The 15511-nt window shown below is 43.5% G+C and overlaps 1 protein-coding gene across 1 annotated transcript in view; it reads right to left on the bottom strand.

The window, feature by feature from the left end:
• Nucleotides 1-10021: 10021 nt before the first annotated feature.
• ADTRP (androgen dependent TFPI regulating protein) overlaps nt 10022-15511 on the bottom strand; it is a 30257-nt gene continuing 24767 nt past the window's right edge. The window contains exon 6 of the mRNA XM_040075760.1: nt 10022-10738. Within this exon, the coding sequence (XP_039931694.1) occupies nt 10695-10738 (44 nt within the window). The 3' untranslated portion in view covers nt 10022-10694. The remainder of the gene's footprint in view (nt 10739-15511) is intronic.

Consider the following 15511-nt stretch of genomic DNA (forward strand, 5'->3'; position numbering starts at 1 on the left):
ACTCCATGACAGGCACAAAGTATTTGGCTAATAATGGACCTCTGTGCCCCACAAATAAACCTTGCTTTAAACAAGTTTTAGTGGAAGGAACATTGCTAGATTTGAGGATAGGTGGCAACCTTTTCTCTCAGGCTAGAGAGCTCAAGCAGAGCTATTTAAGGCTCCTCTGTATGGAGAAGCTGCTAAGGAATAAAGTAGTGAGAGAAGTTAAGGAACAAAAGGTGGTCTCTGGGAAGAGGCTGTAGTACCAGATTGTTTCTATGGTGTGTAATAGCCATGTCGCAAGCCACTAATTTTCCTTCCCTGAATAGGGGTGGCATCTTGGTTTAGAGTCCACTGTTCTAGTCTCACTTAATTACAAGGAAATCTGATTTTTCATAAATAGGGCACAAAAGACAGAAAAAGAGATTCTAGACATCATTTTGCTTCTGAGAACAGCATAAGGTTTAAGAGGTCTCTGAGCAAAATACAAACAAAAAGAACCCCAGGCTGAAATACTCTTAGTGCTACAAGTTTTTCAACATGGCATTTAAAGTCAGCGAAAAGCAGAGTGTGGTGGTAGACCACACTTATCAGTAACCTGAATCTCTAAGAGGCACAATTAAACTGAGCCAAGCCAGGCTTAAAGAGGTAACACTATCCATAGAATAGCTTCCAGATATTGAACTAATTCAATTAATATGCTATTTTAAGCTAACCTTTTGCAAATTTTGAATATCAGCATGCATCGCTGTGATCCAAACATAACTACCTCATGCTAGCTACTTAGAACCAAAACCATCGCTGGCTGAATATAAAAGTAAAATGGTCTAATTCAACAACACAGTTCAAGATGGGTGAAATGTAAATATGACAACAGCCATATAGAGAGATCACTTCATCTAACTTATCAGGCATAAACCTTTTGATCAGAAGAAGATGAAAGTTCTATTGAATTGCAGAAGCCAAAGTTTTGTAGTTTACACAACTACTGACAGTGATGCTAAGAACAGAGTTTGTTCCACAATTACAATCTTCTGTGTGCACTTTTGTTTCAAAATACCTGATTGTGTGCATGTGTGCTTTGGATTCTAGCTGCGAGTGAAAGGGGAAAAATGTCCAAATCCCTTTTTTATCTCTCATTATTGTTCTGGCACAGGGAGAGCTCTCAGTCAATCATTTCCATCCACTGGCTACGAGCAGCCTGGCTTGAGGTTTAACTTGACGTGCTTTGTCCTTTCCAGTGGTGTGTCTTTGCTGTAATATCATTTACTGCCACGTGGCTGCCAAGGCACACCCGTGTCACCCCTGTCACAATGTCACTTTAGATGGGTACAGCGGGAGGATTTAATTCAGCTGCCTACAGGATGCAGGGTCACTGCTCACAGCTACGCTGCAGCACTGCTCCAAACGGTATGCTGGCAGTATTGCTGGGGAGAAGGGAAGGCAGGACAAGAAGGTGAGTGTGTGGGAATGAAACAAGCAAGGAGCTTTAATGGCAAGTAGAGTGCTTAACTTGATTGCTTGATAACCTCTATTTTCAGCTCAGTATGATCATGTGAACTTTGTGGCCAAAACTTTGCTGAAACAATAGATATAGCTGTGTAACCTCCGCTGATTAGAACCACAACAGCACACGACTCTACAGGAGTGCATAGTTGGGTGAATAGCCAGAGTTAAAGCCCAGTGGAAATATCTTTTACATGCATTGATCCAAAGCCCAGTGAAGACAAAGGGAATGAAACCTTGTGCCAGAAGCATGACCCAGATCCTCTTCTGATTAAGTCTGGAATGTTCAGTCCAGACCTTTTAGTTTCAGGTGCTTTGAAGGCAGTTTTTGCTTAAAGTGCTCTTCTATTTCCGGGAAATCCAGTTTGATTATTGGAACACCTTCGTGTATGGGCAGAGGAATGTGCTGAGTGATAGAGCTGAAGTGGTAGCAGTGGCCTATCCTTGGACATCAGCAGCCCTGTCATGGAAGAAATTGTGAAGTTTCTTTTGTAAGAAGGTGGGGGAATAGAATGGAGAAAAACAAAGTGGGAGAGCTGGAAGCAGATGGTAATACTAATCAGTGATTATTCTGAGTTATATGAAATTTTGAGATCATCTAGTAAGGTACAGGGAATTTAGCAGAGCAGAGACTGGTACAAAAATGAGGAGGAAAACAGATGGAGAGGTTTGAGAACTACCTGCAAGCATGACAAAGTATTAGGGCAGACTGAGAGATGTTCTATGGGAAAGGACAATGCATTTCAGACTTGAATTTGCCATGATAAAAGACTTTTCCTAAAGCTTGGGTCAAAATGATGCCAACAAATTTCTTCCACAAGCAAATACAAGCTGGGTGAAGAACTGCATCCTTTGAGTTATCTTCTCTCCCATTTAGCAGTCGCTGCTTTTGGGGCACACTCGAGGTGCACAGACCTTCTCCCCCACTGGACAATGGACAAGATGTTTTTCCTCAAAGCCACATGCTCATCCTGTAGTCCAGCATGCAGCAGGGCACTCGAGTTGCTTGGGCAGGGGTGGAAAAAATCACCCCCTTTCATTCCAAACCACTCCTCTTCCATTTCCACCCCCTCCTTCTTTTCATCTAACAGGAATACCCTAATCAGGGAAGTATGCCCAGGCTGTTTAGCAAGGGGTCAAATCCATTTGGATGAAATTCCAGGGCTTCAAGGATAACAATGGCAGGAAGAGAGGTTTTTAAGCTGGCCCACACAGTGCAGTTGTTGACAGATATGGCCTGCTGCCTCATGCTGCCCGCCCTTGGAAAGCCCTGGCTGCTCCCGACACCAAGGAGAACCGAAAGCTCACTGCAACTGGAGTGAAATGAAAGAAGCCCTACGTTAATTATTAAATTATTCTGTGACCATACTTCTTGCCCAAACCAAAATCTCCTCTTCAATGCTTTGGACATTTTAGGTGTTTTATAGGATGCTATGTTAGCAAAAAGGGAATTCCACTTTGCCCCTTGCCTCATTCCCATAGGAAAACCCTCCTATACAAACCCCAGTGTAAGTGTGGTTTTCATTACAAGCTCAGGTCTCTGATATTTTCAGTCTCTATGAGGGAAATCAGGCTTTACTGGTTGCTCCTTGAAGCATATGGGGCAACACACAACTAAGAAAGTAAGATGCACATAGATTTTGTGTGCTTGCTGCCAATGTTGGATACAGTGGATGATTTTTCATTCCTTCAGCTGCTGTTCTTCCTGCTTCCTTGAAATTCCCCAACAGTCAACTTAGTTGGGCAAATGGACCAAACCCAGGGCACAGGGCTGTATCTGGCATTTGCTTCAGGAATGTGAGTGCTGTAGACTGGGAGATGTTTCTCTATCTGGCTCTGACCCTGGGATGAGGAAGGGGGAGGAACTGGAGGGCTAGACCAAGTTGGAGCACATTTTTTCATTTCTTACACACCATGCAGTGCTCTGATTGCCTGATAGTGACTGTATGGGAAAATTCTGTCTTATCAATTTGCTAAAAATGCCTTTCTCATTGGGGAATAGGAGACGGCACTCACATGCACAGACAGAGAGCGTAGGAGTGCTTCGGGAGGGCTCTGATAATCGGGAAACTCCAAACCCCAGCAATTCAGCAAAACAAACCAGAAACTCCTCAAAGGCACCATAACCTCTAAAAGGAATGGCATTTTTTCTGTCAGTGTAATGACCGGATCAACATAATTTCTGTTATGACTCTTTCATTTGTGGGTTTGTTTTTGTTTTTTTCCCCAGTTGACCACAAGAGCGCACTCATGGAATGATGTCCTGCATTGTTTCCTCCGGATCATTTCCTTTCTCTCAGCTCTGGAAGCAGCTTGCAGCATGTGGAGGTCGGGGGGTCAGACCTGAGCCCACGTGTTGTTTCTCTGGACATATAGATGCCGTGTCCCCCGGGGAGGAAGACGCTGCAGCTGTACATTGAGTGCAACATACTTCCATGATGAGTACATGGATACATCACCAGGGACACACGCGGGGGTACATCTGGGCGGCACAGGCTTTGCCCACGGGCTGCACTTTACGGTGGTAATGATTTTCTTCCTTATTAGGGATGGTGATACTTAAAGAGCATATCTGAGATTCTCCCTCAGTCTTGTATGGCTGTACAGTTTGGGTTTGGGGGTTTTATCCTTCCCTTTTCCCCCCACTCCCAGTGTTTTCTCTACTACTCTTCTGTGACCTTCTAACACAGCAGATCATTTGTAAAGTAGCCAGTAATGGCTAAACAGAGGCCCATTGTAGCAGGCACTTGCAACAGTTTGTTAACAATAAATATGATGTGATTAGTAAATACCTCATAATTGAGTTACATTATGTAGGAATATCAGCTTTGGTATTTGCCAGAATGTTTTGGGGTTTTTTTTGTTTGTTTGTTTGGTGTTTTTTTTGTTTGTTTGTTTTTGTTTTTGTGTTTTTTGTTTGTTTGTTTTTTTTTTTTGTTTTTTTTTTTTTAATTAGCTTTCCTCTGAAATAGTTGTGGTGACTTTTTTTTCACTTGCTCAGTTTTTTCTACACCTCTGATTCAGGACTGCAGTCAAAGTTCAACTCTGAATTTGTACCAGTGTCTGGAACCGAGACATAGGATGACTAAGGAGATCAATGATTAGAAGCAGAAATCGAAGGAAAACTTGAAGGTCAATTTTCACACCACACACAATATGCATGTGGATTTGACCTGCCTTGCAGGGCTTTCTTTATCAATAAATGCATTGCTGATGGAAGATGAACGATCTTTATATCCAGAGATGTACAACACAGAGAACAACAATATGAAGTCCCACTGGTTCATGAAGGAGACTCTTTTGTGGCCTGGACTACTAATAGCAGAAAAGCTAAGCTGATCCTTCACTGATATTTAATGAACTACTCTTAAGAAATAAATTCAATGTTTAGAATGGCAGCTCAAAATAACTCAACTTTTTTCTTTTTTTTCCCCCACCTCAATGCTTAAGTTTTGATTTCAATACAGACCAGACTCTCCATAAGCTACAGGTTATATGTATCTAGCTGTGGGTCTGTGACCCTTATGATTTACAGATATTTCTTCTTCAGATAATGTATTTCCCCAACCAGGAAGGATAGCCATTTTATATACCCTCCCAAATCCTCATTCGAAATGATTCTTTCCAAAATCAGAGCTGCATAAAAGCATCATTTAAGGTGCAATAGTACAACCACCAAACTCACGAATTATATGCAAGATGTAGTGATACGAGTATTCAAATATTTGTGGTTTCACTTCTGCAACAACATGAAAACAGCTGCATAACTAAACATTTCACTATCATTTAATATAAACTCTTTCTCATAAAGCTTTTCTCTCTTCCATCCCCTACAACTTTCGTATTTCCAGTCCACCCACTTCCAAAGTTCCTACAAGCTTTTCAAATTGTTCTCCTCCTTTCGGGTTTATTTGTGCTGTACATCATCCGTAAAGGCATCTCTGGAACTTCTGAGTAGTTTTGCAAAGACAGCAGTGGGAAGGCAGTTGCACATCATATTATTTTTGGCCAGACCCTTCAGGAACAATGGCTATTGTTTGGCAAGCTAGCAACAAGGAGACTGCATTAGTGATATAAGGGTTTGGAGCCTGGGGGTTGTTCCACAAATGATTGTGAGGCATTTTGGAGTATGTGTGATTCAAAAACATTTGGCAACATGTGTTTTTAAAAAAGATTAAAGAAAAGGGGCGGGGGGAAGAACAAAGTGCGGAACATCCACAAACCCGAACCTATGGAAAAAAATAATGTGCTCTATTAACTTTTGGTTTTTTCCCTCTTGCACATGATTGTTACATGCGTTGATCAAAATGACTTTCCGTTTGCTCTCCCTCTGCCCGTGATTTCCACTGGATGAGGCGGTGTTGGCTGACGGCGGGACGCCGCAGTGGGACACCGCGGGGTTTGCTTTGGGGCCGGGGCTGCTTCGGCCTCACGGATGCGCGAGTGCAAGACCGCCTGTGCCAAAGAACTGCGCCCGTGCCGCAGAGATAAACGCTGGTGCATCTCTGGGAACCCATCAGGAGCGTCTGCTAATGAATCATTCATCAACGCCGCTTAGAAGGTTGGGGCGACCCCCGGCTGCTGCACCCCGGAACGCCGAAATCGCCCACCAGTGCACGTGACGCTGCTGTGGGGAGGATGTGGCAGCTTTGCGGGGCGGGAAAGGGCCCTTCCCGGGGCCGGGGGCCGGCAGAGCCGGGCCGGGAGCCGCCCCGGGATCCGCGCTCCCTCCCGCGCTCCTCGGCGCTGCCGGGCCGTGGCGCCGCGCCGCCGCCAGGGGGCGCTGTGGCGCCTCGGGAGCGGGGCCGCGCTCCCGCCCCGCCGCGCTTCCCTCCGGGAATTGCCCCTCGCGGAGCGGCCGCGGCGCCGGCGCCTTCGCCGGAGCGGAGCTGCCGCCTTGTGGCGCGGTGCTTTCGGCGCGGGGGAGCCCGGCGGCAGCGGCGCTCCCGCTTCCGTGCTCGGTGCAGCGGGTGCTCGGCACCGGCGAGGCCACGGCGGCGGTCCCTCGTCCGCTGCTGAGCCCCGCGCTGCGATAGGGACACGGAGCGCTGGAGGGTAGTCAGGCGTGGAACGGGCTGCCCGCGGAAGTCGTGGAACCACCGTCCCGGGAAGTGTTAGAGAAACGCGTGGATGTGGCATTTTGGGACATGGTTTAGCGGCGGACTTGGCAGTGCCGGGTTAATGTTTGAATTCAGTCACCTTAGAGGTCTTTTCCAACCTGAACGACTCCACGATGGAAAGCGTGGCTCTTCCCTGTTTGAAGCACGCTTCCGCAATTGTGCTTCTCTGTCCACAGCTGAGAAAAAGAAAAACCTGGTGGAAAGAAATGCTTAACCATGGAGCTCCTTTTATACGCATGTCCTCATTTCCCGCTTGGGCACACCCATTGGGGGTTTCTGCATCAAAAACTTAAATTAACATCTCAAAAAGCAGTCTTACGTTGGTATATATTGGTTTCCTTCTTCTCTCCCTAGGGAACATGGTCCATACCAACAGTGAAACCATATTGTCCTGCATACTTGGAGGAGGTAATTCTGCTTGTCTTGGGTGTAAAATAAAGCGTTATTCCCTTGTATATGTGCTGTTCTCCGGGTAGTGAGAGAAATTACCCTCTCAAGGTGAAAGGAACTTGAAGCTTTGCTTAAATGTTTTGAGAGCATTTGATAGAAAGTGACATTTGAAACACCGGAGTATAACCATTAAATTTTATAGCTCAGAACTATTATTGGGCCATATCCTAGAGGTTTAACTCAAACTCTTGTTTTTAGACTCACCAGTGTCTCGGATCTAAACTGAAGGGTACTGTCATCAAACCCTAAGGGAATTTGGTTTGCTTTTCAGGTACATTGAACTCCTCGCAGTGTAGGGTATCAAGACCATAAAAGGCAAAAATTCTGCTTTGGGGCTTTTGACCACTTGTTCTGAAGTGTGGCCTATTTTAGTTGTATTTGGTTTTTACCCGTTGCTTCTTTCCAAATGGTTAATTCAAGGACAAACAGGTTTTAGCTGTAAGCAGGAGCTTTAGTTCTTGGTATTGGGGTTATTTATATGAATCCACACTGCCAATAACCTCTTCCTCTGAGGTAAGAGGTTACTGCAGATAATCAGCAAGATTAAATACTAACAAAAATTATTATGAACTCATATATGACTGCAATGATTTTTTTCCCCCTATATTTACTGAATAACTTTCCTGGGAAGTGGGCCTTAGTTTGGCTCTCATGGTTGATTCTAAGCCTTCTCTTACGCATACCCCTGAGACTCTGGTTAAATTTGTGGCACAAAATATTTAATTATGTGCTCTGCCAAGTGAATACAAGGTCTCAAATTGAATTTCAGCGTCCCTGGGCAACTATTTTAGACAGTTTGGTAGAATGTAAATGCATATTTTCTGCATGCCAGATCCTGGCTCCGTATCCATCAAAGTAAATCCTCAGTAGTTCCACTGAAGGCTTGGAACAATCTTAAATTATGTTGTTGAGGTCACATTGTGACCCTGAAGCTCTGGCAGAGACCCAAACCAAGAAATTTGTGTGGGAAACTGGGGAGGGAATAAATTAGCACTTGCCTATGCTTTTTGTGGAAGTAAACTGTTACAAAGGTGTGAGTTAAGATGAAAGCTCCTCTTGGTGGTGGATATTGCTTTCCAGCTGTTTCTGCTGGAAACAGCTCAGTGTGTGTGTGTATGGGATGGGTCCTTATTTTCTGATGGTGCTCCGCCTCAAATAACAACCAGTTTTGCATTTCCATCCCCCCACTGTCCCTTCCTCCTCAACCCCTCTAAACAAATATCGCTTAATCTTATAAAATGAAAATCCAGGGGTAGGTTCTAGCCTGGTTTTTTTTTTTTTTTTTCCTTCCTTTGGTGAATTTAATCCTTCATTTTCTCTCTCTGCCAAATGCAAGTGGCAGGTCTAAACAGTATTAGGTAATTGTGGTTGTCATGCTGCAGATTGCACTGTGGAAAAAATTAATTGCTGTTTTTTCGCCCAGGGGTTTGAGCCGCGGTCCCTTCGTCTGCCTGGAACAGCATCGTTTCCCTCCCCGTTGGGGCTGCGTTCCGTGGAGCAGCATGAAAGGGCTCCTGTGCAGCTGCTCTGGGCGAGTGGGCGGGCACCTCATTCAGTAATAACAGCTAATTTATACAGCCGTGAACATCGACGGCTATAAATAAACAGTTCTGACTGACTTTGCATACTTAACGTGAAATGAGAGAGACTGATGGACTGGAAAGAAAAATCTGGTGTAAATGTCGTCAAGGCCAGATCCTTACACAGTAAAGCCTTTTGAAAAATCACAGGGAAAATGTTGGTTTGTGAGCAATGACACATTTTCCTCCTTTCAGAGCTTTGTGGACGTGAGAGAAAGGAACAAAGCAAGTCCAAGACCCCGGCAGTTGTGTTTTGGGGACAGACATTCCTCATTGCTTTCCCAAAGTGCATGACTGGAATCCAGGTTCTCTCTGTACAGGATGTAGCAGAGAGAAGTGCCTCTTCTGAGCCCTTTTCAAAGAAATGAAAGCCTCGCCCATGATTCTTCTCAAAGCCCTGTGGTCCAGCAGCTCAGTCACCACATCAGATCGCAAAGGTACCCCAGGTGTGAGCGGGAGCTGAGGGTGAGGTCGGCCATTTGGCTGCTCTGGTTGGAAGTGGAAAGACCTATCCCGCTGTGCTGGGGCCCATGAGCTTCTGACAATTAAACTGTTTGTAGTGGAGTATCAGTACAAAATAAAAGAATTTAAAAGGAAGAGAGGTAGAGACAAAAATACCCAACAAACCTGTACAGGGAGTTTCCCTAACTTTTTCTTCTTCCCTAATTCCCTCCATGTTTTTTCTTCTGTCTGTCTCACCAATATATTTCCTTTGACCAGCATCTTTCGGCTTCAACAATAAAGGAGGGAGGAGTGTGTTTGTGTGTGGGCATCTGTAATTGCTTACATTCCCCTTGCAAAGATAGCTGGAGCGAGTTATCTAGATAAGCTGGGAATTATTGAATGCATGCACATCTCTCATTGAGTTCACTTAGTTTACAGTCTAGGCCTAGCAAGTTAACTTCCCAGATTAGAATTTTTATCAGGTGCTTAACACATGAGAAGAACAATCTTATGTATACACATTATCTTTTTATTGCTCACGGGCAGCTTACAATGTGCTTCGTTTTTACTAAGCTCCAGCGGCATTTGAAAGGTGAAAATAACACCCCGGTGAACTGCGTGCACAGTAGCTCTAAGCGAGGGGTTTTGGCAATGAGGATGGAGTTAGACATTTAAGTACTGCAACTAGTTTCAAATCCTCTTTGAATGCAGGAATAATAAGAGAGATTTTTCTTTTTCACATTGACCATTAAGGAACACTTATGCTACTCTCAGTCTTGCATGTTTATTGGAGTTTGCAAAGCAGATCTCCAGTGTTTTGGATGTTAACAAAATGTTGAGGCTAATAACAGAAATCAACTATATTGAGGAAAATTAGTAAACATGTGAATGGAGTGTAATTATATGGCAGGCAGCTTTATGTTAAACAGTGCTTTAAATTAACATGCTTTCTGTCAAAGCAATCATACAGTCTGTATAATTAGGTTACTTTTGCTGTGAGATTAACTGAAACCAAGAAAAAGGAAGAAACTGTTGCCTTCAGATTTCCTGTTAAAATGGAGGGGAGATATTAGGCATATTAATATTACAGAAAGTTTCTCGTTAGAAGAACTCGGCTTCATGGTGAACTTTCTGAGCAGACATTTCTAATTACAGTGCTTGTTAGCCCAATTTGTTATCTAGCTAGCTTGGAAGTCACAGCACTGTTAAAATTATCTTTCCTCCTGATTTTTTCCAGACTTGATGAAGGGCAATCCAAACAAGAGCTGGCTTGCATTCACAGGTCTTTTACAGAGCCGTGCGAGGCTCATGAGGGAGTGCGTTTACCAGTGACAGCTTTTGACCGTGGACACATCCTCACGTACGTTGTGCAAGAGATGAGAAATCTGTGTAAACAGATGAACACAGTTTTCTTATTCATAGCAGTTGCAGAGTTATCATGAAGAGGCAAACATTTCATATTTTCCACCAGTTTTCCATATGTCTGATGTCATAATGGCTTCACCAGAAGCTGCAATGCATTGGAGAAAGGATTTATCACAGCTGCATTTATTTTCCTCTACTTCATGGCTTCAGCATTCATTGAGATGTTGTTTATCTTCAAGAGGAGGATTCACTTGCCTTTCCACTTGTGGTCCAGTATTACTATTGAATCTCCTGTTTGGAGACAGAGGAGAAGACATTATTTGGAATGGGAGGGGGAAGGCACAACAGAGAAGTCTTTTCACACATCATGCATGAGGAGGACATGAAACTGGCCCCAGCCTCCCAACATCCCCAGGGAACTCTACCCATCTGGGAGTAGGAGTAAACTGCAAGTGGACCAGCTGCTAACGCTGAAGTGCTGCAGAAGTGAAATGAGCCTGGGATGTCCCCAGCAAGTAACAGATTACTCAATGACTGAGGAATTATTTGAAATCTGCCATGGGCCACACCCATTGAGAATAATGGTGCTTTGCCAGTGGGAGAAAGTATCTGCCACCAAGCAAACTAGCTTGTTGTAAGAGTATGTGAAAAGCTTTACAAATAAAGCTTGTCTGTAAGGGCAGCAGATGAGTAATCCCGGCACTTGGGATATCTGGAGGATCCATGTGGCTGGTCAGGACAGCACAGGACGTACTGAAATCCCACAGCTTTCTGAAGCACCAGTTATTGTGCTATTGTGGGGCACCCAGTGTGGCAATAATCAACTGTTTATGGGTACCTTTTCTAGCATGCTCTCTCAGCCTCTCTTCTTCCCCTCCAACGATCATTCACTCACAGGAAACTCTCCTTTAAATGGTCTTTCCTTGTCCATAGACCTCAGAGGCTCTGAAACACTAACTGCTGTATTGTGTTGGTGTGTCCTGACCAAATAGATATTTATGGGTGAGGAAAAAAATCTAAACCACAAAGAAAAAGAAAATAACCTGGCAGGCCAGGACCAGCACGTTAACCAGCACTCGTAAATGTCTGGCCTCCACTGATGAATTCGTAAGCCCTGGTTTGTGAGAAGTTCTGATCCAGTCTGCCTCCAGTGGATCACGAGATAAATTTATCACCAAAAACAGGACCTGTGACAAATAGTGCAGGTTTCCTTTACACAGTCAGTCACCTCTGCCTGAGGCATAAACTGCAGCTTTGGGGAGTGACAAACATGAAGGACATAAATGGGCCATCACAGGTTTGTGGTACGTCTAGGACTAATGGATGAGTCAAAAGTAAGTATTCATACTTAGTTTACAGACTCTAGGATTTAAATCCTGTAAAATCTGAGTTCCATTCGTCATTGGCAATAGAGTGAAATTATGGATATAAGCATTATTAGGTCACTGAAAGGAATAGATAGACTCTGGACTCTTATTCTTTGTTTTTAAAGGCATGATACAACAAATCCTCTGTAAAGGAACCTCGGTTTAAAAATCCCTCCTGGACAGTGCAATAACAAAGGGTGGAAACTGTGTCTGGAGTAATGTAACTACATGCAGAACATCAGCATTTTGACATTCATACAAAAACTGCTGTTGATAAGCCAGTACCAGTACAATGGTAGCACGGCTTCGCACCCCACACTGTTGCACTTCGCATCCCTTTATTTGCCATTTGGGCTTCTGCAATCTCAACAGCTGCTCGGAATAATGACAGCATCAAGAATTCAATCTTATTATAGTATTGCTTTGTATTGCACAGATTTCTGAGCTGCCACATAGGCTGGATTTCCCAAGGCTACAGGGTATTAAGGGAGCTTGGTTCCAAAAGCCCATAAATAGAAAAATAAAACTCAGGGAAAATAATCAGTTGTGAAAATATGTTATAAGATTCTGGAAAATGCATTGAATGAAAAAGTGCTTAAAAAAAAAAAAAAAAAGTGGAAAAACAGGCTAAAGAGGAGATTGTTGTTTAACTTTATTTTAGCCTTAGGTAAATAGGTTTCAGTAATGTCTTCCCAAGATATTTAAGAGCTTATAGAAGATCTGGAAGAGCGCATCCCTCTCTGCACTGAGCATGAGAAAGTTATTCCACCATAAGTTTTCTCTTTTTCCTCAGAGCAATGGCTCTTATTCTTGTTGTGCTGCCTTGTCCCTTGTATTATAATATCTTTTATTTTTGTTTTGCCCCAACAGTGTTCCTCAGCCATCTCCTGGCCAAAGCTTTCCCTTCTGGAGGGCAAGCATCCAGGTGGGTCTGTTGGAGCTGCTGCCCACTCCAACAATCAGCCTCCTTTTCTCCCCTGTTTCTCTCCCAAAGGACAGTTCTACCGCCTAGGGATAAGCATTTCTCTGGGAGAGGCCTTGGGCACACAAAACCTTGCAAGTGATTTGCCAGGTGTCCCTCAGGAGACTTTTCATTCACTGGTGGAGCAAGTAGCTGTTGCTAGCTATAGCTCCTCTCCAGCTGCATTTCAGGGCATTGAAATGAAGCAGCTGATGAAGTTTATTTGGGGTTTTTTTTCAGATGTGTTAGATGGGAGACAAATGAATGTGCTCCATCTTCAAATGCTGGTTCTAGATAAGAGACCTCACTTGAAAGGTTGCTCTGTCTGACATGGAGAACTTTTGATCCAAATTTATCCCAAGGATCTGATTGTCCCAATAAGAGCAAACCCCAAGCGAGCACTGCTTTGCTTTATTTTTTGAGGATTCCAGTTTGACTGGTGGAAGAAACATGAGGTCAGTTGCCTGTGTGATGTTTTCCACCCATCAGGAACGGGAGAAACTATCACACGGTTCATCTTTGGTACTCAGACCCTGCAGCCAAGTTCTTGGCTGAGGTAAATTTATGGCAGTAAAAGAATCAGCTCATTGTTTCAAATTATCCTCTTTGGAGTTTCTGTATTGCTCAACATTGTCTTGTACTCTAGAAACTCTGGGATTTAAAACAAAAAGAAGTCATTACTGGTACTATTTTCTGTGCCTCTCAGGCTGTGCAGCTGGGTTGCCTTAGTTACCACCAATCCAACTGTGCAAGGGGAGGGAGAGGAGAGGCACATGAGAGATAATACATTTTTAAAACCTCCAATACTGTGTGAAACAGTTTGTCTATAAATAATGAAATGAATTTAGGGTCTGGCATCCTGAAAAGGAAAATAAAGGTTATATTATTCTACAGCCTATATTTTCCAGCTCTCAGAAATGATACTGCATCTTTTTGGTCAAGCAAAGGACGTAGATTTAACACTTATTTGATTGAAGCTGGAAGCTGCCATCTATAGACGTTGGAATAAGTTGGAACTAAATATACCCTTAAGTGTGAAAAAGAGTAAATATTAATGTAGCCGGTTTTAGGAAAAAATAATAATGGCCTGGAGTTATAAAAGGGTGTGGAAAAGCCCACATGAAGCACGGTGTGCTGTGGAGCAAGCTTCATTAGCAGCCCACGGTTTGCCACAGGATGCAAGTCCAGAAGGGAGCCAGGCTTGCCACTCTGGCGGAGCCGTTTGTTAATCGCTTCTCACACCTTTGAATAAACACATCTGGGCAAGCGTTCTTCATTTGAGTGGGGAAGAAATAAAAAGAAGCAACAGCCCCGGATTTTTTTTTTTTCCTTTGGGGAGAATCCTGGTGCCAGCAGCTCTGCCCTGTCAGATCCCACCAGCGTCAGGTCTAATTGTTCGGTGGCTGCAGGTGTTATTAGTCAAAGTGTTTTCAGATGTGCCTAGAGGAACCTACAGGATAACTGCATTAATCTATAACCCAAACTGCCTTTGGGGGATGAGGAGGAAGCAAAAGGGTTCTTCCACATGCTTTGTCTATTGGGGGAGGGAGGAGGTGGGCAGGGTGGAGAGTATGGAAAGATGAAGAGGTCTGTCCTCTACCACTACTAATTGTTTTGTCGTGTGTAGGGGGTTGGTTTTGGTTTGATGGTTTTGGTTTTGTTGTTTGTTTGTTTTTGTGTTTTTGTTGTTGGTTGTGTTTTGTTTGTTTGTGGGTTTTTGTTGGCTTTTTTTGTTTGGTTGTTTTTGGCTTTTGTTTTCTGCAGGATTATTTCCACTGCATCCTCTGCCTTTTTGAGATGGGAAGGAGAGACAGGAAAGGGTAGTATGAAAAAAAGTACATGGAGCCATTTTTGCTGTGGGAACAAAGGTATGTTGGAATCATGTCTTCATTCAGTTTGCAGCTCTTTTTTCTCTGGCAGTGCTGAACCAAAAAAATTGTCTCAGTCAGGAATATATTAAAATTCTGGCACACTGTAATTTGGAATAGCTTCCCTGTGGCTATGTTTCAGGGCTTATTGGGCCTTCGTTATTGATACCAGCTTAAGGAAGTCCCACTCTTCTCTTGGGTGGACACAGCTGGGAAGTGCATCAAGAAAAACACTTGGCACCAACATGGGAAACTGTAACTCAAGGAGAGTGTCCTGCACGTGGATGAAAACACCATGTAATTGTTAAGGCCAGGGTTTTGTGGCTCCTTTGAAAAATACCAACTATGCATGGAGAGGCAGACCCACCACACAGATGAGGCCTCCAGGGATCGCAAGAGCACACCAGATATCAATGGCGAATATTGTGTATTGTTTATATATGTACTCTGAGGTTACATTCATGCTACCACAACTGGGGTGCTTTTCAGCTGCTCTGTGTGCACAGTAAAGTTGAGTGCTTGCCCCAGTTTCTTTAGTCAGCTGTGGAATATGCATCTAATTTTTGCAGTTAATTTGATCTCTGCTTGGTGCAACATTTTGTCCAATCAGTTAACACTTTGGAAATCAAATTATTTTAATTCTGATTATCTCCAGCTTATGCAGCAGGCATACTCTAGGCCTAAAATTACTAATATGTGCTCAGTGGTGAAAAAAATCTGATACATGGATGTATCATATATCTCATATAAAGACTTATGCCATCATGTAGTGATGATGCGGTCTTTGATTAGTAATAGTTACTATTTATGTGATGCATCTTAAACCAGATCTAGTGCAGAAAGGCTTCAGATCTGTTTTAATTTACCA

This window comes from Hirundo rustica, chromosome 1 (genome assembly GCF_015227805.2).
Source record: "Hirundo rustica isolate bHirRus1 chromosome 1, bHirRus1.pri.v3, whole genome shotgun sequence".
NCBI lineage: Eukaryota > Metazoa > Chordata > Aves > Passeriformes > Hirundinidae > Hirundo > Hirundo rustica.